The 26,924-nt window shown below is 37.8% G+C and overlaps 2 protein-coding genes across 2 annotated transcripts; both read right to left on the bottom strand.

Annotated features, from left to right (window-relative positions):
* Positions 1 to 780: 780 nt before the first annotated feature.
* Positions 781 to 8,909, bottom strand: zgc:153031. Its single transcript, XM_054775508.1, has 6 exons — positions 8,615 to 8,909; positions 3,425 to 3,474; positions 2,975 to 3,080; positions 1,569 to 1,695; positions 1,236 to 1,351; positions 781 to 1,009 (listed from the first exon to the last, which is right to left on the bottom strand). The coding sequence occupies exons 1-6, from the start codon at positions 8,719 to 8,721 to the stop codon at positions 925 to 927; spliced, it is 591 nt and encodes a 196-aa protein (XP_054631483.1). The 5' UTR covers positions 8,722 to 8,909; the 3' UTR covers positions 781 to 924.
* Positions 8,910 to 9,121: 212 nt separating this feature from the next.
* On the bottom strand, positions 9,122 to 23,078 carry cry1b (cryptochrome circadian regulator 1b). The gene is made up of 11 exons (XM_054775507.1): positions 22,329 to 23,078; positions 21,398 to 21,506; positions 19,063 to 19,205; positions 18,403 to 18,587; positions 18,041 to 18,129; positions 17,107 to 17,247; positions 16,709 to 17,020; positions 16,449 to 16,600; positions 13,545 to 13,747; positions 11,232 to 11,366; positions 9,122 to 10,995 (listed from the first exon to the last, which is right to left on the bottom strand). Exons 1-11 carry the CDS (start codon positions 22,484 to 22,486, stop codon positions 10,913 to 10,915), a joined length of 1,710 nt encoding a protein of 569 aa, XP_054631482.1. The 5' UTR covers positions 22,487 to 23,078; the 3' UTR covers positions 9,122 to 10,912.
* Between the last annotated feature and the right edge of the window lie 3,846 nt (positions 23,079 to 26,924).

The following is a 26,924-nucleotide window of genomic DNA, read 5'->3' as shown; positions in this document are numbered from 1 at the left end:
ATAAATACCCCGCTTGAAGTCAGTGTAAGTTAACATTGTTTTACAATGTAGAATCTTTATGAACCCTTTTAATGTTTTATCACCAACGTGAATGTTGTTATTTCACTTTTTTAAATTTCATTAATTACATCAACATTTTTAGCGTAATTAACGCATGCGCAGCATGACAAAATAAAATGTAGTCGTTGGACAGCCCTATGACCTTATTGTTGCTGATTTAAAAAAAAATAAAAAATTATCCCAAGAGGGCAGCGACAACTCATCCAAGAGGTCACAAAACATCCAAAGAACTGCAGGCCTCACTTGCCTCAGTTAAGGTCAGTGTTCATGACTCCACCATAAGGAAGACACTATATATATATATATATATATATATATATATATATATATATATATATATATATATATATATATGTATATATATGTATATATATGTATATATATGTATATATATGTATATATATGTATATGTATATATATGTATATATATATATATATATGTATATATATGTATATATATGTATATATATGTATATATGTATATGTATATATATGTATATATATATATGTATATGTATGTATATATATGTATATATGTATATGTATATATATGTATATATATATATATGTATATATGTATATGTATATATATGTATATATATATATATATATGTATATATATATATATATGTATATATATATATATGTATATATATATATATGTATATATATGTATATGACATATGTATATGATATATGTATATGTGTGTGTATATATATATATACACACACATATATATATATATATATATATACACACAAGTACAAGTACAATACATTACAGTGTGTGCAACAACCCTTTCAAATGGTTTCAAATGGTCAGATAACTTAACAAGCCTCATTTAAAGCGTCGTCTTCATTTCTTCAATGTGCATCTTCTCTCTTGAATACTTGGAATTCATACTTAATGCCATTCTCCTCATGGATTCCTGGTGGCACGCCAGCAAATCTTGTTTGGAGACAACAAAACATGTCAGTTTGTTGAGTGCAAAAAGTAAACACCACAACAAGTAACAAGGTTAATCAAATCAGCAACAACGCTACAGGTAGAGGCGGGCATGTCGCTCCTAACGTTTATATGAATGAATGAATGAATATTGCATTCCTAACAGTGGCATTGGTGTCGTCGTGTTCATGGGGTGCAGAGCAAGCAACATGGACGAGACCACACTTACCTCTCCTGCTTTTTGAACACTTCTTCATCCAGCTCGGGGAAGAAGACATCACAGTCAAAGCTGGCCATGACGTCTGTCAGGTAAACCAAATCACACCAGCGATGCTGCAGTGCATCCTGGTCAAAACACAACCACATCCTATTGAAAAGTGACGGTGTACACTGTGGGCGTGTATGAGTTGACAGCTACATGTGACAGCTATGAGGTGTGTGCTCTGTCATCCGCTTGCCTGAATGTCTACTTAGCGGGCATCCTGGTCAAACTCCACCAATGTTTCTCAGTTGTGGAACAGCCATGCAATAAACTTGCTCTCTGTTCACCACTGGAGTTTACCTTGTACACTCGTGTGCCTCCAGCGATCCAGATGGTCTCAATCAAGTCTGCAAGTGGGTACTGTGCAGCCAAAAGGACAGCGCTCTCCAGGTTCCGACACAGGAAGTGGGCGTGATCTGGAACCGCCCTGTTGTGATGTAAAAAAAAAGCAAATGAGCAGATGGCCGCTGTGCCACACGAAGCCAGGGGGTGTCAAAAACTTTTTTCAGCGAGGGCCACATAGTGAAAAATGAAAGGACGCAAGGGCCACTCTGATATTTCTAAATGCTAAGAAGTTATAAATATATTTAAAGAAAAAAACTGCATCTCAGCTTTATGATATTTTTTGCTGTTTGTTGTTTTAAATTTTCCAAATACTTCAACTTTGTTCTTAAATAATCCTTGCAAACTTTCTTTTTGTAATTTTATGACTTTATTCCCATAATATTATAACTTTTTTATTTTGTTTTGCTTCTTTCTCATAATATTCCGACTTAAAAAATATAGATATATGTTTTTAAATATTGAAACTCTAAGCTGCTAACATGACATTACTTTTCCTCATAAAATTACAAGTTTATTCTTGTAAAATTGCGACTTTTTTCTCGTTAGAATGCAACTTTTTTCTCTCAATATTTTGACTTTATTCTCGTAAAACTACATTTCCACGTCTAATTTTCCAAAAGTTCTAACTTTATTCATAGTTTTGTTTTGTCATAATATTCCGACTTTAGAAATGATGTCTTTCTTCATTCATATTTCAAATTTATGCAACTAAAATGACTGAAATGAAATAATTACATTTCGAGTCTCATAAAATTACGACTTTTTCGTGTAAGATTAAAATTTTTTTCTCTTAATATTTTGACTTTATTCTCAAAATTTACTGCTGATTTTTTTTTTTTTTTTACATTTTCCTACTGTCAACATTGTTCTGTAAATTTTCTTCTCATAATTGACTTTATTCCCATAATATTTTGACTTTATTCTCGTAACATTATAACTTTTTCCACAACCTAATTTTCCAAAAATTACAACTATTCGTTGTTTTGTTTGTTTCTCAGAAAATTATGACTTTAAAAGACATGACATCTTTTTTCTTTAACATTTCAACAGTATGCTACTTAAATGATGTCATGTTTTCCTCATAATATTACAACGTTCTCGTAAAATTACGACATTTTCTCGTTAGATTACAACTTTTTTCTCTTCATATATTTTGACTCTATTCTTGTAAAATTACTGCTGATTTTTCCATTTCTGCTGTTGTTTTTTTGGTACTTTTTTTTCATTAAATTAATTTTTTTTTTATGTGCCGTGTGCCGCAAAAGCCCCCCCGGGCCGCCCTTTAGACACCCCTGCACTAAGCCACCATAATGTAGGGTTCATTGTCTGTATAGGGGTTTAGGTTTTATTGGCGCACTCACGTGAGTGTTTCACTCAGCACCACATGCAGGACATTTGCCATTGGGAACATAGATGGAGGGTTGGCGTACCAGCACAGTTTGCCCCATACCAACATGTTGATCTTTCCTGTAAAAGACAACAAGTTTGGCTTGACCAGTGTCCACCAGAGGCTTAATTATTGACATTTTTATTTGACTTATTTTCAATCTTTCTGTCCATTTCTATTAGGAATATCCCCCGTCAACTGTCCTTCCGGGACCTTCCATGAAGAACGACAGAAAGACCATTGTAAGTTTGTTTAAAGCCGAACGAGACAATGAGGATTTTTTGCAGTATTTTGCAGCTCTAATACCTGTATGTAAGCAATGCACAAACACACACATTATTGTGCTAAACAACAATGTACACGTGTACTGTATACACTAATGCAACATATTTTCATGCATTTTCTATATGGCTTGCCTTCATACCTGGTTTTGACACCTGTGTCACGGTGTGCAGAAAATACTGGAATTCAGACCTGCAAAATTGGAAACAGTTCATCACTGTGGGGGTTCTACCTCCCTCCAAACTTATTCAAATTATTCAATAAATTACTTATCCTTATTGACAGGGAAGTAAATATAATCAAAAAGGTAAATTAACAGTTTTGATACATATTACGACATTTTTTTCCCCATCTCAGTTTAACCTAATTTAACGTTCATTCAGGCAACTTCGATTATTCTGGGTTTGGTTGCACTTCATAGTTTGGACACCAGGTGGGGGTGCTCAGACGCCAGTTAGCCTTTATCAGCCCAGCAGGTGCAGCCAAAGAAGAAAAATGGCGAAGCGCTGAACGTTTAAAAAACATAAAAATGTGTGCAGTCAGCCGTGTTTGTAAAAATAGGAAGAAGTATAGTGTTTAAAGCTAGAGAAAAGCGCCGAGCAAAAGCCAAATATAGACTGACGCTAGCCTATTTTTCTGTACTAGCTAACAAACTTAAGGAAATTACCCAATCGTCATCTTATTGTACGACGTGGGAACCACATTAAGTTTGGTGATTTTTTTGATGCAAACTTCAATGTCAATCAGGCTTGTAAAAGTGGTAAGTGAATTTAATTTAATCGTATATTTGTGTTTAAATAAGCCACATCAGTTTACGGTACCAGAAGGCTTAAAAGGATCATATTTCTACACTGTTGGAAAAAACTTCGCCCCCACCTGGCTGGCAAAGAAGCAAGTGAAACAAAGCGCAACATGAGGCGCAAGTGCAGTGTTAGTGTTTGCTGATAGCCTTGTAATGACAGGGTGAAATTATCGTACATTCTAGGCTTTTTGGAATTATTGATCGTACGAGTGAAATTATAGTATGTATACGATAATTATAATACAAAGACCATATCTACTATAATCGTAGTACATCTGGCAACGCTCAACCACAATGACTACATTTAGAGGCATTGATTGCAAACCTATTTATTTACAACTACAGTTGAATAAACGGACAAAATAATTTCCTCAGTGTTGGATTAAAAGCATATTCTAATCGTAAGGCATGATGTAGTTTTCACATGTCTGAAGATCACTTGTCTTTATGCATATCTGATTTCTAAGCATGTCTCAGCCTACATTTAATACCTTTTACTGAGTTGATTACCTTAAAAGGTCCCTATTATGGAAAATTGACTTTTTAATGACATTACAACTAGTGGTGTCACGAGACACCTAACTCACGAGACGATGCACGAGATTGGGTCCATGACATGAGATGAGACGTGATGAGGTTTTAACATTCATTTTAAGAAAAGTACAACGAAAATGACTTTTATTTAACAGAATCAAAAAACAATGCAGGTGCATTTTGAAGTGTTTATTGTCCCACAAATTTAATGTCAGCATTTTTGAGACCAAGTAAACAACTGTTATAATTAGATCTGGGTGATATATTGATATTTTAAAAATAATAATATTTAGTTTAAGCACTATATAAAAACCAACCACGTCGTTGATATCGTTATAGACTAGATTTGCGCTGTATCTCTCTCATCCCTGCATGCAAGAGGAAGGGGGTTGGGGGGCGGAGCATAAGCCCGGCGGCTCCAGTCGAAGCTTTGCGACAGCGTCTGCGGTGGAAGAATTAGTCATCAAGGAATAAGCGGTACCTCAGTAATGTGGAGGTACATTGAATTCAGAGTGTGGCAGGATGGATTTGGTCATCCAGCATAATAGTGGGTTGCCTGCTGTGACCGTCTGCCAAACGCTAGAGGACACCCTATTAAAAGGGGCCGTGTTATCGTCCCCTTTCTCTTGCTTATTGCTGCTGATGTACGACCCCCTTCTGGTCAGCTCGTACAAGCCAGATCCCCAGGAAATAAAGGGTAGGCTCGTATATGACAATTACAATTACTGTAGGTAGTTATATTGCGGCCCTACTGTCATAGATTTCCTGTTGTGTAATTGCGGAACGAGTTGTTGGCTTCAGACTGTCTTGTTCTCCCAGTGCTGCGGTTGACAGGTACGTGGTCCTAGTTGTTCTTGGCGTCCAGCCACCTGTGTAACCTCCTCATTATGTTGGCAGTTTCGCCGCTGGGGTATGGTGTCTGATCTGCCCTTTCGCGGCATGGAAATCTTACGGACGTGTGGCAGTATACTATTCCAGCGCTCACGACTGGCTGCCTTCAGATACAAAGTTTGGCTTCAAATTTGATCTTGTTGATGGGCGTCGCCCCTTTAAATATTTTGGCCCTTCGTGACCCATCTGACGTGACTGTGTGTGCGTGCGCACGGTCGTGCTTTTGGTTTATTTATAGTATTTATTACTACTTTCGTTATAGTGATTGTTTTCACTCTTGTTTGGTGTGTAGTATTACATATTTGCTTTTGGTATTGATTTTACTTTTTCTTGCTTTTGCTGTGGGTTTGCAGTGTTTTTGAGTTTGAATTTGATATTTTATCACAATCTTTTCCCCTATGGTAACTTTGAATGCCCTTTTAACAAAATTGTAATAAAAAATAACTTTGTATGCTTGAAAACACGTCTCCTGCCTCACTGGTCCAACAAACCTAGCATGCCTTTTATTTATATTGGATAATCATTTCCTTGGGTGTAATTCCCAAGGTGGCGTTGTCGGTCTCCTTTTGTTAAAATTTACCTCATAACCCTCACGTTGCCACAAGAGCATAGAAAAAAAATCTCTTTTCACCGTCTTAAAACTTGGCACAAACTCCAATGTGAGGAATGTGTGACGCTGCGAGGCTGCCTGCCACGCTCCTGTTGCGTTCCTCATGAAAGGAAAAGCAAAGTGGAGCCCTGTCACATTGCTAAGATATGGTCTCCGTATGATCAGTGGAAAAACAGCTTTAAAAATCTGCTGAAAATGATGGACTCCCGGTGTCCAGCGAGCTTCGCAGTCACAATTATTTAGCACAATGAGCTCTACCACAAATGTACAAGGAAGTTAGACAGTTGCCAAGCCTGATGCAGTTGACAGGTTGGTGTTCCTGGTACAAAATAAGGACATGCTTGTCTTCTCTTTCTATATTTATTTTGAAAAGAAAATAGCCTCCATTATTTTTGGGGCTATTTTCTTTATGTGCATCTTGCATGAAGCTTTAAATGTCAAAAAACATCCTCATGTTAAATGTTTATTTTAAGAAAACACCTTGACACGCATATTATGTCTAAACTCACTATGCTTAAAAAATATCGGGATATATGTCGTAGATGCCCTAGAGCCTGTTTGTGACCACCAAATGTGAGGGAAAATCAGACTTTGCTGCAGTGACTGAGCGCATGTGTTTCTTTTTCTTTGTCTTTTTAGAACACTTATTCCGGGAAAGGGGCCGGTTTTGGCAAGGGACATTAAGACAAGAAGAACGTGAGAAAAGAAGATCAATACACACCGGAGGTTTGTCAAAGTAAGTGAACGCACATGTAAAAACTGGAAGACTCCATTGTGACAAACTTGTTTTTACACTTGCGATGCGGAAGACTTGGCTGTGATGCTTCTCACCTTCGCATTTTGCCTTGGTTATCAAAAGAACGTGACAAGAGAAGGAGAGGTGAAGTAGGGAGACGTGTTTTAATCATTAATCACAGTTAGTCTTCACTAGTGTGACTATGAACACGGTTTCTCAGAAAAATGCCTCTAAAGTTAATCGGCAGCAATGGCAACATTTTGATCCGTCTGTAAGGATTTGGCTTTTGCGGCCAGAGGGTTGCAATTTCTCATCTGTTCTCACATTAAGGAAACAACACATCTTTATTTTGACTTTGTGCATTATTTTGGAGTCTTTGTATTAGGAAAGTCTGTGAAATGTAACTGTGGAGGGTGCATGTGCGCGCATGTTTGTGTCTTTGTCGGCCCAATCCCCCCAAATCACACACACACACACACTGTACCACCCAAAGATACCATTATATAAAATGTTATTTAAATCAAGTGTCTGTGTGATATCAATCAAAATAGTACAAATACAAACTAATGCAGAAGCCTCAAAAATACTCTTGTATGAGCTATATATTCTTAAATGTGTCTGTACAGTACATACCTTAGTATATGTCTGGTCAATATATTTTTTTAAAAGAGAATTGTGATTTTGTAATAGTAGAGCATGAGACACATGCAAGTGGATCGGGGTGTCCAAAGTGCGGCCTTTTATTGGCCTGCAGCACATTGTAAAAATATCATTTCACAAGAAAACTGCACACACACACACACACACACACACACACACACACACACACACACACAAAAACAGCTAAAATTGAAAAATCTGCAAGTATTGGATTTTATTGCACTGTGCTGTATTTTCTTAGGAAATGTGCAAATTCAGAAATTTTTACTTTAAGAAAATGTAAAAAACCATTGGAATCATTTGGAAGATACACTTACTATATAATTCAGTGGCCAACAGGTCTTGCTGGGACTGCTTTGCAAATAGCTGTAAATGTTACGTGTTTAATATCATGTAAGCTGTTTGTCATTCCAGGTAGTATTAGTAGTTGCCATGTCGGTGTCTGCTTATCTGTGGTCCCATTGTGTGTTAAAGGGAAAAAAGGGGAACTCAATTTAGAAACTGTCCTCAGGGGAACGTTTTCAGGTCAAAACTTATTGTTTCAGCCTTTCATCCACACAGAAACAGCATTCTGGGTGCTCTGAAATGTTTTTTTCCCCCCCAAAGGCACGATGTGGCAGTGAGATCAACCACCACCACCTCCCTGTTTTCATCATGTGAAAGAGTTAATTTATCAAAAAATGTATGATAAAAGTAACCTTAAAATTCATTTATCCCATTCATTCATCATTTATATGTATTTACATGCATTTCGAATGCATTTTCTGCATGTAAAACTGTAACTGTAAAAAAATAATAATTTTGGGCTTTCTGGAACGGATTAATTGGATTTACATTATTTATAGGAAAAATGGATTCAGTTTACGCCCGTTTTGGTTAATCCTATTAACTATAGGCTATATTATATTAGCTACAATCCTATTAGCTCGACTGTGAGCTCTACAATATTTAATTAGTTTTGTTTCGTCGTGAAAACTCTACCTCAACTGCCTCCCCCGACACCACATCACTTATCCAACTCTAAACATGTTTTAAACAAGCACATCAACAGGCATTTGTAACTTGCTCAACTCTTTGAAATGTGTGTGTCGGGTCTTACGGGAGATTCCAAGGGAGTTTGCCATCTTTGCCGATGCCTCCGTTTTGGCCCACCGCTGCGATGACACGCACTGGTTTCTTCTGAACTTCCCACCGACTCTCTTCCATTGTTGGCGGCCACACAGTGAAACGAGACTCACACAAGATGCCCACCCGTTTCGATTTGCAACCTTGATGCGTCGTTGAGTTGAGTCTTCTGTCGCCGCCCCCACTCAGCTTCAGCTGCTATTGGTCAGAACCTCGTTTCCACCGCTAAGAAAACCGGCTCCAAATTGCGCCAGAGGCATAGGCTGGAACGCGAGTTTATACAGTTCATCACGAATGCGACAGCCTTTGAACGTACAGCACATGCGGCCAATTTATTCGGTACATCAGTGCTTCCAATCAGCCATGGCAGCTGCTCAATGCAAACATGATGCATGTAGCAGCACTTAACGTCCCAGGAAATTAGCAGGCTACACAGAAATGCATATATCGGACAAAAAAAACATCAGATACGACAGTGTTGGTTTATTTCCAAAACATATATTATCAATGCATTACTTTGGTCTTTATTTATATTAAAAAAAGATTTGAGACCAACAGGGTGATACATTCCATGCCACCCCCCCTAAAACGTTGTGGTTTGGTAAGATAGGCGCTCCTTACAAAAAGAGTTGTGGAACCCCAAATATACAAACGTTTTGAAAGAAAGGCAAATATTTACAAAATACATCATCTTGTGATCTCCAAATCAGATTCTCTTAATGGTTATATACATCTCTTCGTGTGTGTGTGTGTGTGTGTGTGTGTGTGTGTATATATATATACTGTATATATACTGCTCAAAAAAATTAAAGGAACACATGAGATCTAATACTGGGGGAAAAATGATGTTGAATATCTTTCCTGATAATAAGTGGGTGATGTATTAGTAACACAATGATGCCACATAATTTGATAGAAATGAAAATGATCACCCTATAGAGGGGGGAAATCAAAGACACCCCAAAAATGAAAGTGAAAAAATGATGCAGCAGACTGGTCCATTTAGCTAAAATGTCATTGTAGCAACTCAAAATCATTCTCAGTAGTTTGTGTGGCCCCCACGTGCTTGTACGCATGCCTGACAACGTCGGGGCATGCTCCTAATGAGACTACGGATGGGGTCCTGGGGGATCTCCTCCTAGGGTGATCATTTTCATTTCTATCAAATCATGTGGCATCATTTTGTTACTATTGCATCACCCACTTATTATCAGGAAAGATATTCAAGATCATTTTTCCCCCAGTTTAGATCTGATGTGTTTTCCAAGTGTCCCTTTAATTTTTTTGAGCCGTGCATATTGATCTCAAAACAATACATTTTTCACTGTTTAAAATGTCTCAAGTGTTTTTATTACTGTATTTTAAGTCCTTCATGTGTTTTGTGTACAGTGTGAGTGACTTACGTGTTCATTTAGGTATGAGTTCCGACTAACACGTCCTATGAACAGTACCCGTTCATAACTCTCGGATCACCTTAGCTTGAGTTTGCTTTGATGTTTGATACTGTATTTGTGAGTGTTCCCAAAGACACGATGTGGCAAGCAAGACACCACACGGACACCACCTTCCTGGTTTGCCATGAGTTATTTCTTGAATTGAGGTGGTGTCCATGTGGTGTCTTGCTGCCACATCGTATCTTTGGGAACAGCACATCAAGAATCACATCTTCAGTGAAGGTAAAAGTAACTGTAAATGTTCATTTACCCCTTCTATTCATCATTTATATGTACTTGTATGGATTTCCAATTGTTTTCTGCATGTAAAACTTCAATTGTAAAACTATAAATGTTTTTTGTGTCAACTTTTTGGGCTTTCTGGAAGGGCTGAATTGGATTTACATTATTTCTTATGGAAAAAATGTATTCAGTTAGCGTCTGGTTTGGTTAGAGTCGGACATTCTGGAACAAATGAATGATGCTAACCAAGGTTCTACTGTATTCTTATTGCTTATCTTAAGGAGAATATGAACCTTAACTGTAGAGTATTGTGTGGATGTAAACGTGGTCAAAGATTTGCACCTGATGGAGCCCAAGCCCAACCTGAGGCCAAGTTCCCGGAATGTTTGATGCCTAATCTGGAAGTGATTTCAAATAGCAATGGTGAGCATGCATGACTAGACAATCAACAGTCAGGATTTTCATCTAGATCTCTCCAGTGCAACTCCTGAGGGAAAACATGTTCCAGTTCCTGTTATAAGTTTGCTGAGGGCACAGTAGGAGAGGATGCCGTCCAGAATGACTGAGGGATTGTTTGTATTTTGTCTTTTGCAACACTATTTGCTTTGCCTCAAGGATTTGGGATGGCTCTCAGCTGGGTCTTCTTCATGCCGTCGTTTCTGCGTACACTGCCCTCTATCTGCATTCAGACCACAATACAGAAGAGCAAAATTACACTGGAGCAATAAAAAATAAATTTGTGTCATACAGATTATAACCTTGGTATAGCACATGCGGGAATGACACTATAATAGGACAAATACACTCAATGAGAGAGGACATCTTTTTTCTTGGACAGTCCCCTCCAGCTTGGTCAAACTTGGCTAAATTATATTTAATATTTTATACAACCTATTTAGACAGCAATCACTGTACCTGCTTGGGATGTCCCCTTCCGTACTGAGACATCTTCTGAGGAGTCCTCTGGCCCTTGGCTAGACCCTAGGTTTACTCCCACGTTACTGTCATTTGTCTCACTGCTAGGATTATGTGGGACTGTTGCCAACAAACCTGAAACATAAGCAAAGCCGCACATTTAACCAACAGTAGGAAAAAAAATTACAAATCAGCAGAGACTTTACAAGAATAAAGTCAAACTATTTAGAGAAGAAAAGTTGTAATCTAACGAAAAAAAGTCCTAAGCATAACGTCGTAGTATTTTGAGGAAAAATAACATCATTAGTAGCATAAAGATTGAATATTATTATTATATTATTATATATTACTATAAAAATACTAAAAACATTTTTTTTTAAAGTTGTAACATTATGAGAAAACAACAGTTGTAATTTTGGAAACTTGGGTTTGGGGAAAAGTTATAATATGGAAATAAAGTAAAAATGTTATGAAAATAAAATAAATAAAAAGAAAAATTACAAGAAGAAAATTTAAATAGTTAAAAGCTTAAAAAACAGCGGAAATGAAAACTGCTGTAATTTTACGAGAATAACATCAAAATATTATGAAAAAATGCTGTATTCTAATGAGAAAAATGTCAATTTTACAAGAAAAAACATCATTATGAGGAAAAATTGTTATTTTAGTAGCATAGAGTGAAAATATTGATGAAAAAAGCTGTTATTTTTTTTTAAAGTCGTAATATGAGAAAAAACAAAATAAAGTTGTAATTTAGGTTGGGGAAAAGTTATATTATGGGAATAAAGTCAAACTATTATAGGCATAAAGTCATATTATGCTATATTAAGCCCTATTTTAAGTTGAAATATATGGAACATTTTTTTAAAAAGACAGCAAAAATTAATGAAGACAGGAGCTGAGACAAGAGATGCAGTTTTTTTCTTGAACTATATACAACTTCTTAACATATTTCAAAGTGACCCTTGCATCTTTTCATTTTTCACTATGTGGTCCTTGCTGGAAAAAGTATGGACACCCCTGGCCTACATAATCATTCACAGCATATTCCGCACAATAAGGTGAATATAAATCAGTGAACAATGTACTTGTGCAAACGAAGAGCGACACACAGAGCATCAGTTTAACGGCACTCTTACATAACCTCCCCCTTCACTAGGGTTGGGCATCGTTTACAATTTGAACGATTCCAATTCTGGTTCCTAACGATTCTCGATCCCGATGCTTTTAAGAGTAAGGGTCATAAAAGTTTGCATGGTTTAAATGAGGGCGCTAACCACAATTCATCTTGGATGAAAGGTCTGAAGTTCTCCATGAATTGTTTAATGATATGAACCTTTTTTTTCTACTTATTTCTCAGAGAGCTATGTTCAACCAGTATCGAAATATCAAACTATTCAACTTGAATATAAATGTTGTGAAGTTTCTTTCTACAGGACTGCACTTTAACAAAAGATGTTTACTTCTGAAAAGCTAATGAAAAAACATTTCCACATATGTTTGCTGTTGTTTATGTGTTAGTGAGTGTGTGATGAGGCACCCACTTAAACATGCACAATCTAACAACTTGTAAGATTTGTCTATGAAAAGGTACACAGGCTAATGTTATCACTTAGCACTAGTATACTTTGTTTGCAGCCTCAATATTGGTGTAAACTATTTTTTATGACATCCTTATTTTGTTGTAAGTAAACAGGATGTAGCCAGCAGAGCTCCCGGAAGTGTGTTGTGTGGGTTGAGAAGGTTTCTTGACTGATGCTAAACGAGACTAGCCATGCACACATCAGCAGGCATCCTGAAACCCTTGGTTGCATTGGCATGGGATAGTTGTCATTTATTGTTTGACTTGCTTGATTCTGACTGCTTCGAGGAAGTCCGACGTAGCGCATCAAAGACGAGGTATTCTTTTTATTTCCACACCATGAATCCGGAGGTGTTTAATCATGTTGACCCTCTTTTGCATGATGAAATTGTGTTGCAAATGTTGCATTGAGCCGACCGCTCATACTGTATTTATGATGGTATGCCAAACTTTTTAGCTGCTGCTTCTTCACTGGTGTTTGCGGCTATTTGGGAAATGAGCATCGAAACTAGAATGTAAATTAAAAAAAATGTCAACGATCCCGGGAGAATTGCAATGTTACTCCCAGTTCCCATCGATGCTCGAGACTTGATGCCCAACCCTACCCTTCACTACGTTAAAATATTGCATACCTTTCTACCTACTCTCTCTCGTGACTGCATGTTTGTGATTACTGAGAGTGAGGACTGTCAGTGACTTCCCATGAAAGTGAGTGCTGGTGTTGCTCTTACACAATCCTCTGTAGCAAGAAAGATGCTGATAAATTTGCTTCATCCTCTCGATGTTGATGCGGCTGGCCTCAGCATGGTTCACCATGGGCTTTGGATAGTGGACTCCAATGACACACTTGGCGGCCTTCTGTAGCTCTTCTGGGGCATTCCATGGATCATAGATATATTTGGCTGGAAAGCCTTTCAATATAGGCAAATATCGCCTGCAAGCACAGATGTGAAGAACGGGTTAACTTGACAGGCTGATGATTTTGATTTTATTTCATCAGTCCCCCCAGAATTTTGCAGGCTTGTTTTGTGATTGTTGCGACGATTTGAGGCTTACTTTCTTCAATATCATTGCAATCAGCTGGTCATTTTATGAATTTATCGATGTTTAAGTGTTCTGTGGAACTGTGACACACTATAATGTGTGGTCACTTGTCTGACTGCACTGAACAAAAAGTCTCAGAAAAGTAGCTTTTTAAACCATCAAATTAAATGCAAATGAATACAGACTCAATAAAGAAAGAAGATGATCACATAGTATTTTGATGTGTGGGTAAACAGCCAGTGTACTAGCATATATTAATTTGACACAGAATAAATACCGACACGAGCACTCAACACACACATAATAACATGATCCAACCTCACCTGTATGCATTCACACCCACAACCAGAATCGCGGAACAATGTTTGAGGTTAAAGAAGAATGGGAAAAATATACGTATTTGTGGCAGCACCAAACTATGATGCGTTCAAAGACCATTAGGAATACACGGTCCGTGAAACAATTGAAACAAAATGACAAACATGTAAAAAACTATGGGCTTTCTAACAGTATTTTATTTTTTCCAGTAAAATAGCTTTCATTTCCGAGATTGACATGCATTTCAATGAAATTCAGTGTAGTTATTTAAAAAACTATAAAAAAAAAAATGTATATATATACTGTATATCTTTCTTGATCATTGCTTCTGAAAGTTTCCCACCGCCCGGCTCCGTCCTGCCCACGGACCGGTTGGGGACCCGTGCTGTACTTAACAGGACCTCATATCCAGGGCCTGTTACATGTTCCATCTGCTGGCATTTTTACATGTGACTGCTTTTATTTTGAAGGCCTGATGTGTTACAGTTAAAGTGTTTGTCAATGGTAAACTTTCGTTTCTGCTCCAACATATTGCATGTAGTTTACCCCAAGGATTGTAGAGTTAAGAACAGGATTGCCGACTCTGCTGAAAACGAATGGTCCGCCGTGATAGGGCGCAAGAGAGGTGGGCGGGGCTAGGTGAACAATAGAGTATGTATTCACTAGTTCTGAACTGAGTATAAAATAAAGTTATACGTTGTGCGTACACTTTGATAAAATGGACAAATGTTATTTAGTGAACACAATGAATGTGTGTGTGTGTGTGTAAATATATATGGGTAAAAATCCATTATACTGCAGAAATGTGACCTACATGTTGTCATTAAAAACCCGAGCAGCAGTATGAAAGCAACTTTTTCCTTCTTTAATTTACTTTTTTCCTTCTTTTTAGTGTTCCCAACACTTAACAACCAATATACAAAATTATAATACATCACAATAATTGTAATTGTATAAATAAATAAATAAAAAATATTTTTCCTCCCTTAGTGTTACTAAAGCTAAACAAGCAACATTATTATTATAATTTTATTATTATACTTAACTTGTACATTGCAAGTCTGAAGTGCCTTGTAGGACTAAAGCTCACACATACCTTGCCTAAGGAGGAAACATACGTTTACTCTTGCTATCGTTACATCATCAAACTTTACTTCACTGACTTGTCATTAATTCAGCTAATCACCCCCAGAAACAAATTACCGTAGCTTAAAGACATATTGTGTGGTAGTCCCATACAATATACACTTAAGTCTTGTCCTATATTCTGTTTATTTACAACAACCAGCGTTATAAATCTACAACATTTATATGACACATACCTGTCTTTGTTTTTGGGGAACCTGAAAAATGACAAATCTGGTCTTTCAGACCGACTATTTGACCAATTAATGGCTGAGCAGTGTGCTGAGGACCTGTTTTCAATGCACATTTTCTGGATTCTGCACGCTAAAATGGCAGCCAAACCCACCCAGGGCATAATACGGAAGTGGATGCTGAGTCGGCTGTCCTGTTGTAAAATCTCCTTGGTTTACCCCAGGTTTTGTTAAAAGCATTGGGGAACCATTGAGATCAATCTATAGCAATGATTTTTGTTGGTAAAAGAGAGGTTAGTAGAGATGATCGATCGCACATCTACATCTTCATCAGAGTAAACAAGGAAGTGAGGACATGGGTTGTGGGGGAGAAATTTGTTTGACGAAAATGATGATGATGATGATTGGCCTAAATGTGAGGGGATTGGACGGAGTTGCAAGTCAGCGGATATTTTGGGGGGGATATTTATTTTGGTTGATATTCCGTGAAATGGCGCAATCGCAACATTGCAATTAATTGCCATTCATCTTATCACTCTTCATAACATTCCGGAGTTTATTCACATTGCCATCATAAAAACTGAGGCAGCAGACTTTGTGAAAATGTATATTTGTGTCATTCACAAAACTTTTGGCCATGACTGTACACTTGGATTCCAACAGAGTAGATGAAACTCTTTGGGTTTTACATACACTGTGTATGCGTCCATGATGAACAGACATGATGATTAATTGGAGATAACTGTCAGCAGAAAAGTAAAAAATATCAGCTAGCTGAGGCAGAAGGGTGCCGTGGGTCACGGCAGGTGGTTAATTTATTTCACATGACGTGTCAGTGTCATCATTTTGCTATGTGTCACCGCCCCCGTTCATCTGTGTGTGTGCGTGCGCGCCCACGTAAAGAAAGACATGATTGGAAGTGCAAATCAGTCTATTTCCAAGACCAACTCTACACACCTTATGTAGTCGCCGTTGGGGTCTGCTCGTCGTCCAAATACGACTGGGCAGTAACAGTGAAAAAACTGCTGGAAAAAGGAACTGCAAGAAAGCCACATCCAGCTGCCAGCATTCACACTCCAGTCTGCATCTAACAGCAACTCCTCAAACACCTATCAGAATGCAGACATTTAGGAAAGAAGATGGGCAGCGTGCTGTGGAACCTATTGTTTTTTTTTAAACTGCGACAAGAGATTACAAATTGAGCTGTGTACGCCTACCTTCATGCCTTCCTCCCAGTTGATCCAAAGATCTCCCCTGGTGAGGAAGCAGGCCACAGCGTGTCGGGCCAAATGATGGATCCACCCCTCCTGCCTCAGCTGGGTCATAATTGCATCTATCCAAGGAAAGCCTGTCTGTCCTTCTGCCCACTTGGCCAGCGCCTCTGGGTTTCGGTCCCAGGGGATCTGGACACATACAGGGTTTCCCTCCATCTTATCAAAACAAGGGTTGTTGGTGGCGGTGGTATAGAAGAACTCCCTCCACAGCAGCTGGCCATACAAGGAAAGTGGTGGTGTGTTGTTCTTTTTAACCTAATAGACACACAAAAGTTTAAAAATAAGAAAAACTTCTACAAGATTCAAGAGGTTAGCTAAACCAAAAAAATATATTTTACTACCTTCATGTATAAGTCAGTAAGCTTAAAATAGAAAAGTCGACAAGACAGGCATCCAAAGCGAAGGTAGGGGCTGAGGCCTGCAGGACTTGCCAGGAGCGAGTTGGCATTCATTCGAGGACGCTCAAAATTTGCCACCCATGCCTGTAAACAAAAACATTGTTCACAGGGTTTGTGTTCACACAGAATACTTCACAGCCAAAGTCTGACACACACACAGCCCTGATCAGAATTTTAAGACCACATTACAAGAATTTACATTTTGCATTGTTGGATCTTAAGGAGATTCTAAGTAGAGCTTCAAAATACAAAAAGAAGACGTGAGAGTGAAACAAAAAAAATTTAGGTCAGCATTTTATTTACAAGCATTAAAGTGAAATGGGCTGTTCATCAGCTGATCGAAAGTTTAAAGACCACAGCCTTTAAAAAGCAAAATGTTGGCACAAATGTCGATTCAATGTCATTTTATGTCAGGTATTCACACTGTCATGATGTCTTGATGGCAAATACAAAAAAGCTTTCCCTCTTGGAACTCGGTCGGATTGTTGAGCTGCATAAGCAAGGCCTCTCGCAGTGCGTCATTGTCTTACTCCCATTTATTCTTTTTGTGTTTTGAAGCTCTACTTAGGACCTCCTTAGGATCCAACTGTGCAAAAATATAAATTCTTGCAATTTTTCAACTGGTCTTAAAATTTTGATCATGAGTTTATTCATTAATTACTTTTTCAACCATCATTAAAGAAACGTGCTTTTGTATCACTTAGTAATCATGCAGTCAAGGGTTTTGATGGGAATCACGCAATATAGTAAAAACACAAAACCTGATGTACATGCAAACCACGTACGTGTTCATCAAATCTAAGTATTAGATTTAGAAAACACGATAGAAAAAACAGGCCGTTTCTTCAAAACCATATATCCCATGTGGTCCTTGTACCTTCCTCTCCAGATGTCTCTCTAGTCTCAAGAGGGCTTCTGTTTCTCCACCTGGCCATACTGCTGTCGTTAGGCCCTCTGTCTCAAAACCTGAGGAGGAAACAAAAACCTAAGAGCACCGTCCTATTGCAGAGTTCATACACCTTTTCAAAGAATCATCAAGCTCTTGTCAAGATCACATTTCAAGGTAAAGTAAATTACTGTACTGTAAATACATGCATTAAAAATGTGCAACTACATTAATGCATACTTGATCATTTGACTTTTTTATGCAATGAACAAAGTAATATTTATTAGGTAGTAGTAACGCCTGTATTACTGTGCCAGTGACAACAGCAGCCATACTATTGGTCAAAGTCTTACCAAGTTCCTCCAGTGATGGCACTCCGAACTTCTCGTCATGGTCTTCTCTAATGGGTGTGGCACAGTTTTTGAGAACCTCAGACGTGATTGTCTCTGCAGGAGATTCCACAGCATCCATGCAATTGATGAGGGCCTGGAAGCGCTTGTATGTGAGAGGAGGCTGACCACCATTAACGTCTATGATCCTATGAACAGAAAATAACCCACTGCCTTAATACAAACATATGCCGTTTAAAAGTGCCTATACAGTCAAACGCCCGTTTTCGCACAACCCAGTTTTCGTATGATTCAGTTTTTGACCAAATTAAAAAGGTAATAGTCATGTTAAATGTCAATATATCCATTTCATTCCCTACCCCGGATTAAGCAAACAAGCATTAGTGAAATAGGCTGACCCCGCCTGTCGCGCAAAGTCAGCTGGGATAGGCTCCGGCATGCCCCTGTGATCCTAATGAGGAGAAGCGGTATAGAAAATGGATGGATGGATAACCAATTCATTAATCATTAATATTCATTTCTCTGTTTTCTCTATTGGATTAACATTATTTCCAACGAGAAAAATTGCTTATTATTTTTTGGATGTTTCAGTTTTTGTCTGACCTTTTGGAATGGCTTAATAACAAAAACAGAGATACCACTGTCCTTAAAACAACCACTTACTTGTCCAGATCATAGAGCGTGTGTGAAATCCGCACCATGACTTCAACCCCCGCCTCACTTGCTAGCTTTTGAATAGCAGCATCACGTTCCTTGCCAAAAGGCTCAGAGTCATATTCATAGGATAAATGGGTGATCTGCCATTCCTGAGGAGAAAATCCACAACATACAATAATAAAAAAAACACATACAACAATAATAATCATTTTTGAAAATACATCGTCTCTTGCATTATTCTGACATTACATCCATGTTAAAGTTGACTAGTGCTACACGGACGCTGATTACACAATTTATGGTAAGGTCAGTTTCATAACAGTGTTTCCCATATATTCATTTATTCATGAAGGTCACTACTTCATAAATTGCATCTGGCTGCTAAACAAATGAGCGGAATGCACGTGCTGATTTAAGAACGCAGTTTATTGGACACTGAGTGTATTTGCTGCCATTGTTAATATTAATATCCCGTTTATATGCATGTAAGACGGAGAGATTGAGTTTATTTAACTAAAGTAATGCACTGTGTGGACACCTCAAAGTCCACAATTCACGCCGATGAGTCTATCTGATGACGTTGTGTTCTCTGACAAGAGTGGTCAATAATTCCACCAGTTTCAAAGTTTAATACTCAACACTACCTGTTAGCCCTCCTGATTATGATGGGACTTGGCCAGTGGGAGAGGAATCCTTTGACTTCTTTCTTCAATACTTTTTTCTTAATCCTGCTTGTGCTGTTTTTTGAGTAATTTTTTGTAAATTTTTTTAGAGCAATTTTTTGTGTGTCTTGTCTGACTTTCCCACAGCCAAGTGGACATGTCAAGTGTCCATCATGTACACTCCCCGTCCAAGTTGGTCTTATGTTAGAGACGCTTGTGAACTACAAATTCAAAACAAGTTGTTGATCTGTGTAGCCGCAACTACAAGACAGTTAAAAATATATTTCTGTTGTTTATTGATTCATTAATTATTGATAATGTCCAACCATTTTTTCAAGTGGAACTGAGTGATAACCTTAAGATTTGGTTCAAGAATGCACATGGGTGTCTTGGATGTAAAACTGGTGTTGTAAAAGACTGATGATCATTGTTGGCTTGCAAGCGGTCTGATTGCATGGTCCCAGTGCTGATTTACTTAGTGTTCGAGGTGCGGCCCGAGGGCAATTTGTGACTATGACTTTTTTTTTTTTTTTTAAGTGGCCTGCGGCACATTCTAAACTTAGAATTTAACAAGAAAACTTTATTAGCAAATTCTTTTAAATCAGCAGTAATTTTACAAGAATAAAGTCAAAATATTAAAAGGAAAAAAGTTGTACGGAATCGGATCAACAACGCCGTAATATCATGAGGAAAAATAACATGATTTTAGTAGCATAAAGTTGAAATATTAAAGAAAAAAGTGTTGTTTTTTTTAAGTCATTATGAGAAACAAAACAAAATAAATTTGTAATTTTGGGAAAAGTGGGTGGCAGAATATGTTGTAGAGAATAAAGTAAAAATAATATACGAATAAAGTCATAGTTGAAAAAAGTTGAAATAGTTGGAAAATAAAAAAAGGAGTGGGGGGAAAAAAAACTGCTGTAATTTTTTGAGAATAAAGTCAAAATATTAAGACAAAAAAAGTGATATTCTAAGGAGAAAAAGTCATGATTTTATGAGGAAAACTTTAGGTATTGTAGTAGCATTGAGTAGAACTATTAAAGAATTTTTTTTTTTTTTAAATGTAGTATCACAAAAACAAAAAGCTGTAATTTTTCGAAAATTTGGTTGGGGAAAAAGTTATATTATAATAATAATAAGGTCCAAATATTATGAGAATAAAGTCATTACGAAAAGAAAATTTATGAAGATTATGTAAATTGAAATATTTGGAAATAAAAAAAAATTGGGGAAAAAAAGAGAAAAGGCTGACATTCGTAGTAATAATACACTTTCACCTATATCACAAAGCTGAGATACAGTTTTTTTTCGTGAAATATATAACTTATTAGCATATTTATATTGATTTACAAAATATCAAAGCGGCCCTTGCATCCTAAGACTATTTAACCAAGTTAATCACATGATTTGATCAAGAAATGTTAGAGGTTACCATGTCAATTGTAAGATTTGAACATGCAGCATCAAAAATGTAGCATTGTAGAGCTTGGAACAACTTTTGTTTCGCTGTGGTGGTACCACAACATTGCACCAGCTGACCTTCTAGTCACTCATGTCACATGACAAACTGTGTGTGTGTGTGTGAAAGAAAGAACAAGAGACTTACAATTATTAATACGTAGACAAAACACAACCATATTTACATGTCAGGAATTGCTATTTTGCCCAATGTATCGTACCTTAAATATTCTGGGGATGACATCTGTGGGTTGACCTCGGATGACAAACAGGCGGGAGTTGAGTTTGCGCAGACTGGCATCTAAGTCTTCTAAGCAATGCAACAAAAACCTGGAACCACACAAACAGGGTGTTGAGCAGGGCCACATCAACAAACTTATACCAGTAACAAACCAAAAGAATGAGAAATGAAAGATGACTTCAATGTACCTCACAACAGTCCCACTAGCCTCCTGGAAGCACTAGCATCAAGCATGCCCAAACCAATTTTTCAGCTGATTAACAACAACAGTGCAGCCACTCATGACTGACTCCTTTTTTAACATTTTCTTTCTATTTTTTTTAGCTATGGCCTTAAACTTTTGATCAGCCTATTTCACTTTAATGCTTGTTTGCTTACTCCAAAATGTTTATGTCCCACTCCCATTTTTTCTGTTGGTATTTTGAAGCTCTTCGTAGAACCTCCTTAAGATCAAACAGTGCAAAATGTCAATTCTTGCATTTTTTCCAACTGAACTTAAAATTTTGATCAGGCATGTACATTCCTCAGGGGCTGTGAGCATCATAGTTTACCAATCATGTAAAAGCTGCATATTGTGTTCACCGAGTTTAAAGTCATGAAGAAATGTTGGTACTATCACTTTTATTTGCGCAATAACACTAGTGTGACCCGCATTTAATGAGCAACAAACTACCACTAATACAATCAACGCCTGTAACATTCCACCCTCTTGTGGCTGAGCATAAAAAATGCTGTCGTCATAGCAGACGGATGCAAGCCCGATAGTTATTAAAATGGCCCGTGTGTATGTAGTCTTCCAACACAAACTGATCTCCGTGATGATGTCTGTTTACATTTACACTGCACGAAAACAGAATATTGCACAATCAAGTTCATTTTTAATCAATTTAGGAATTTAATACAAGCCTTACCTCCACCTGTTGATGCCTACGTTGGACGACCCTGCAAACCAGGGATCCAGAATGTAGATGCAACGTAAAGAGTCTGCTCCCCGGATAGAGTCCCTCAAAGACGGGTTGTCGTGCAGTCTCAGTCCCTTGCGAAACCAGTGGATTGTGTTGACCACCATATTGACAGCGTGCTGTAAATTGGGTGGGCTGAGAAAGATTGAGTGGGGGGAGTGCCCAGCAATAAACGGCAAACAACACAAATATCTTCTACGTTGTTTTGGCGAAATAGTCCATAAAGAGATGCATTCATTTAACAAGTCGGTGAATTTTCGGGCCAACGTTAGCGCTCGGGCTAAAGTTAACCTAGCTCCATTAATTTATCCTCACAGTTAAGCCTCCTGACCAGCCGTGACCACATGTATGGACAGCAGATAACCACAGTTGACAAAGTAAAAACACAAAAACAAAGTATATCTTGCTGAAAATTAATGTTGTCTCCTACAGGGAACAAAATCCACCATTAACACGTTTACAAACAGCAGCGACGTTGACAGTTCACATTGGGGAGGCGCGGATCCTTACACAAGCGTCCAAAAGCCGGTAGAAAATCGTCAGCGTTTCAGCATAGTTCCAAAAATAATGTTGGTCTAAATGAACTACATCCCCTCAAGCAAGCTTTATATTTGTAATATATAAACGAATACAGTCAGGCTGGCTGGTCCGCGGTGCAAGATGTCCTTGTGCTTGTCAACATCTCCTCCCACTAGAATACCCGAGAAGAAACAGAGTGCTGTGATTGGTCAGCACACGTTATTATACAACCCTTCCCTCGGTCACGTTTCCGTAATGTGCTTGTTGGCCACTGCTTACATGTTGTCCTTGAATGGTTTATAAAGCTATGTACGTCCATTTTGGTCGAAATCGCTATACATTGTGTGGGAAAGTACATCACTCAGTGGGGAAAAATAAACACACAAAGAAGCTTTGCTAAAATATACTAATCAGAGGTTTGGAGTTGAGGTAAGTTTTACACTCAGGGGTGCCGCCAGGAATTCTAGGCCTCATGGAAAAAAAATCACGTTTTTAATAATTACCTATTACAGTATATGGAAAGCGGAATTGCCCTAACCTCTCCCTGGTTATACCCCAAGGTACCCGGATGAACACATGCCTCGCGGCGAGGAGGCCTGTATTGGAGAGGTGCGCTTGATTTGTGATATCGTCAGCGCCGATTTACCAATACAGTATGATGAACACATTTACCAAGTACGGTCACTGTTTTATTTGGTTAGTTCCAGCACAGTTTGGTATCCATATACAGTACTTACGTACTTATTTGCTGAAAACTGCTTCTCCATAATGATGTCATTTTTTGCCATGTACTTTTAGTGTTAATGATGTGAAAACCTAGTTTGGCAGGTGTCCTTATAACAATTCATGTTTTATTTATGACCCAGTTTCAGCTTTTTAAACATGGACTGTGCTACAAAAACGACAAATGCAGTTTACGTTACACAGTCGCAGTAAAAAGGTTTGTGTAACAGAACATAATGTGTGTCTATATTTATAAGCAAGAAAAATGAGGTCTAGTGCATCAACAAGGAGCCATCAAAATACACATCACATTGAAATCTGGACACTACTTTACAGAATCATACACTTCCACAGTTTGGTCAATATAGATGTATGATTGACAAGGACCCAGAATATATGATACAGTTAAACCCATCAACTATTTATTTGCAATCAGTGACCTAAACTGACAATAATATTCTTATCTAGCATGGTCAGCAGAAGATGTAAATACAGTATTAGTTAACATTTTTAAGCAAGGCTTGCTACCATAGCACCTTAAATGACCTCATTATATGCTCCCTTTGAATTACATTTGAGCTCAATAGCCCCCACCACATTAAAAAAAGTGGGATGAAATTATCAACCAAAGCAATAAAGACCTCCAAGGTTAGTTTTTAGATTAAAGGAGAAACTCTTTATCATATAACTACTCTACTTAAGCAAAAACCATGGATGATGAGTTCATGGATAAATGCAAGACAGTCCTTAATCTCTTCCTCCTCCTCATCATCATCAGATTTGATGAAAGCAATTAATATACACATGCCTGAGAACCATTTATGCAATTTCCTTACTATGACATTGTCGGTCCTTCCTGTTTTAGGCCATATGCGCAGCACATTTGGCCTTCCTCTTCAAAAACAAAAGAACATGCAAGTGTCATCATCACCATTGTCATTTTTACTGGCTTCAAAACCAAGGGCTTTGCCTTTGGAACAACATACAACCAGTGGCTGGTGGTGCCTTTGGTACCTGTGTGAGCCGTTGGTGGGCTGGCCAAAAATGTTTTGGCTCGACACTGAGCGTCAGTACCAAAAACAAAAAAATAAAGATAGCAAATGTTTGCCATGGTGTAGTTTTGAACTACAGTTGCCCATGTAGAGTGCTTGACTCGTTAGTGCTGCGGGTCCAGACCTGACCGCGATAAGTGAATTTCCACGAAGTAAGATTCAATATTAATAAATAAAATATTTTTGTTGTTAGAGAAAATAAAACCTTTTATATGACCTTCTAAATACGTTTTTTACCATTATTAGAGCCCTGCAGACATGTAATAACACCCCTATCGTTATCTTTATACTTGTTACCCAATATAGTAGACACAGTAATAGAAAATGAGCTTAGACATAAATAAGATAGGCTCACACTTTAGCATTGACAGCCACTGCAGTGGCTTCAATTGCTTTATTAAAAAGCAGAGAACACATACAGTGTACATTCACACAGGAGCTGCTGTCGGCCACTCTCTACATTGCAGACCTGCTGCTAGCACTCCGCTAACAGTCAACTGTAGCTAGCTGACGTCACACACGTCACTTCCCAGGCCCTGCTTCTTAAAGGGCGCACACAAGTCACAGATACGAGATTACACTTCATATCATGTCTTCTGAATGCTTTATATTTGTATTTTGATTCATTTTGCCATTTTTAACATTTTGAAAATGCTTAATTTAGGCAGATGTACAATTTGCTTAAATTTGCATTCATAAATATGCTTTCTTTTCCTAATAATAGGCTGTATTCAACCACGAAACGTTAATCATTTATTAATACATTTTTTAAAAAGTGCGATGTAGCGGGGGGCGACGGCACTCTTCAAAAAGTCCCCTTATCTTTAAATACAGTCACCGATATGCCTGACTTATATTACTGCTATAGTAATTTCGAGTTAGTGACTAATTTCCATCAGAGATCAGCGGTACACCAGCGCTTGTAAAATTGTGGCTCAGCCTAATGTGGCAAGCATAAATAGATCGACTCTGTGATGAAAAGTTCAGACAACTCCAAACATATACACTACAACATCATCTGAAGCATTTCACAATCAATATATAATAACATTAAAAAAAATGTAACACTCACAACTCGAGTGAGGATAAGCGGTACAGAAAATGAATGAATGGAAGACTACAATATGTTGATTAGAAGTTCCAGCGTATTTACCTACATTATGCATGTATTTATATCCAATGGCGTTAATTCCAGTTACGTTGTCAAATAAAGTAAAGTTCAACTCTCTGACACCAGGGGTCACTGTTGCTCCAGAAGAATGTCAATCCCGTGGACTGCAGTGTTGCTGCATGCATCAGGGACAGAAACAAAAGGTTAGTAAGCAATCTGCAATCTATAATGTGACTGTTTTACCATCAATTTATACTATCCTCACTATTCAGGTCATTTTTTTAAGAACCTATAAAAATATCCAATTACCTGTGCTTCTATCTATTCATGATCTGTGTTTGTGTTAAGGTTTGGGATCATAAACAGAGGGAAAGACCCTCACAACGTGCCGTATGACCAGGTTAGACCCTGAATTTGATACTAGCAAATTACATTGAATTCAGGTCTTCTCGGTGGGTTACCCACCAACGCAAGACACAGTGATACATTATGCCTGTAATATATTATTAATGGTCTTGAGTCATGTTACAATTAGACATAGGCATGAAAAAAGTCTTGGAAAAGTCCTGATCCTCATGAGAAATGTACTTCTAAGCCATGTTCTATTGAGGTAATTACATTAATTTAAAATTATCACTAGCAGCGGTGTCTGGCTGCATAGTGGCAAATAAAAAAGGCTAAAAAAGTTATATGAATATACATGTATGGACAAACATTTGTGTTCCTGCGGGGCCGCACTTTGGACACCCCTGATCTATAGAAACATATTTCAGTGTCAGTCGTTGAGTGATTTTTCATAGTTTAAAATATATTGATATGTGTGTGTGTGTGTATACCTCAGATTTTGAGGGTAACTCTCAAACCATTCATTTTCTACCTTATCCTGTTCAGGGTCATGGGGTGAGCTGAAACCTATACCAGATGACTTTGGGTCAGAGGGGGTACAGCCTGGTCGGATCACCCGCCAATCACAGGGCACATATAGACAAAAGCATCTACACTGACAATGTTGTCTACATGACATTTTTTTATTAATACGTCTTCTGATGGACCTACTTTCTATTGATCACTGAGGATAGTCCAATCAAAAAGCGTCACTGCTTCATCTCCAGTGTCGATTGGCTGTTGGCTTGGCGCCGT

The sequence above is a fragment of the Dunckerocampus dactyliophorus genome, chromosome 5, assembly GCF_027744805.1.
Source record: "Dunckerocampus dactyliophorus isolate RoL2022-P2 chromosome 5, RoL_Ddac_1.1, whole genome shotgun sequence".
NCBI lineage: Eukaryota > Metazoa > Chordata > Actinopteri > Syngnathiformes > Syngnathidae > Dunckerocampus > Dunckerocampus dactyliophorus.
Note: the sequence above shows the minus strand (reverse complement) of the source record. Positions and strands in the feature narration are given on the sequence as shown.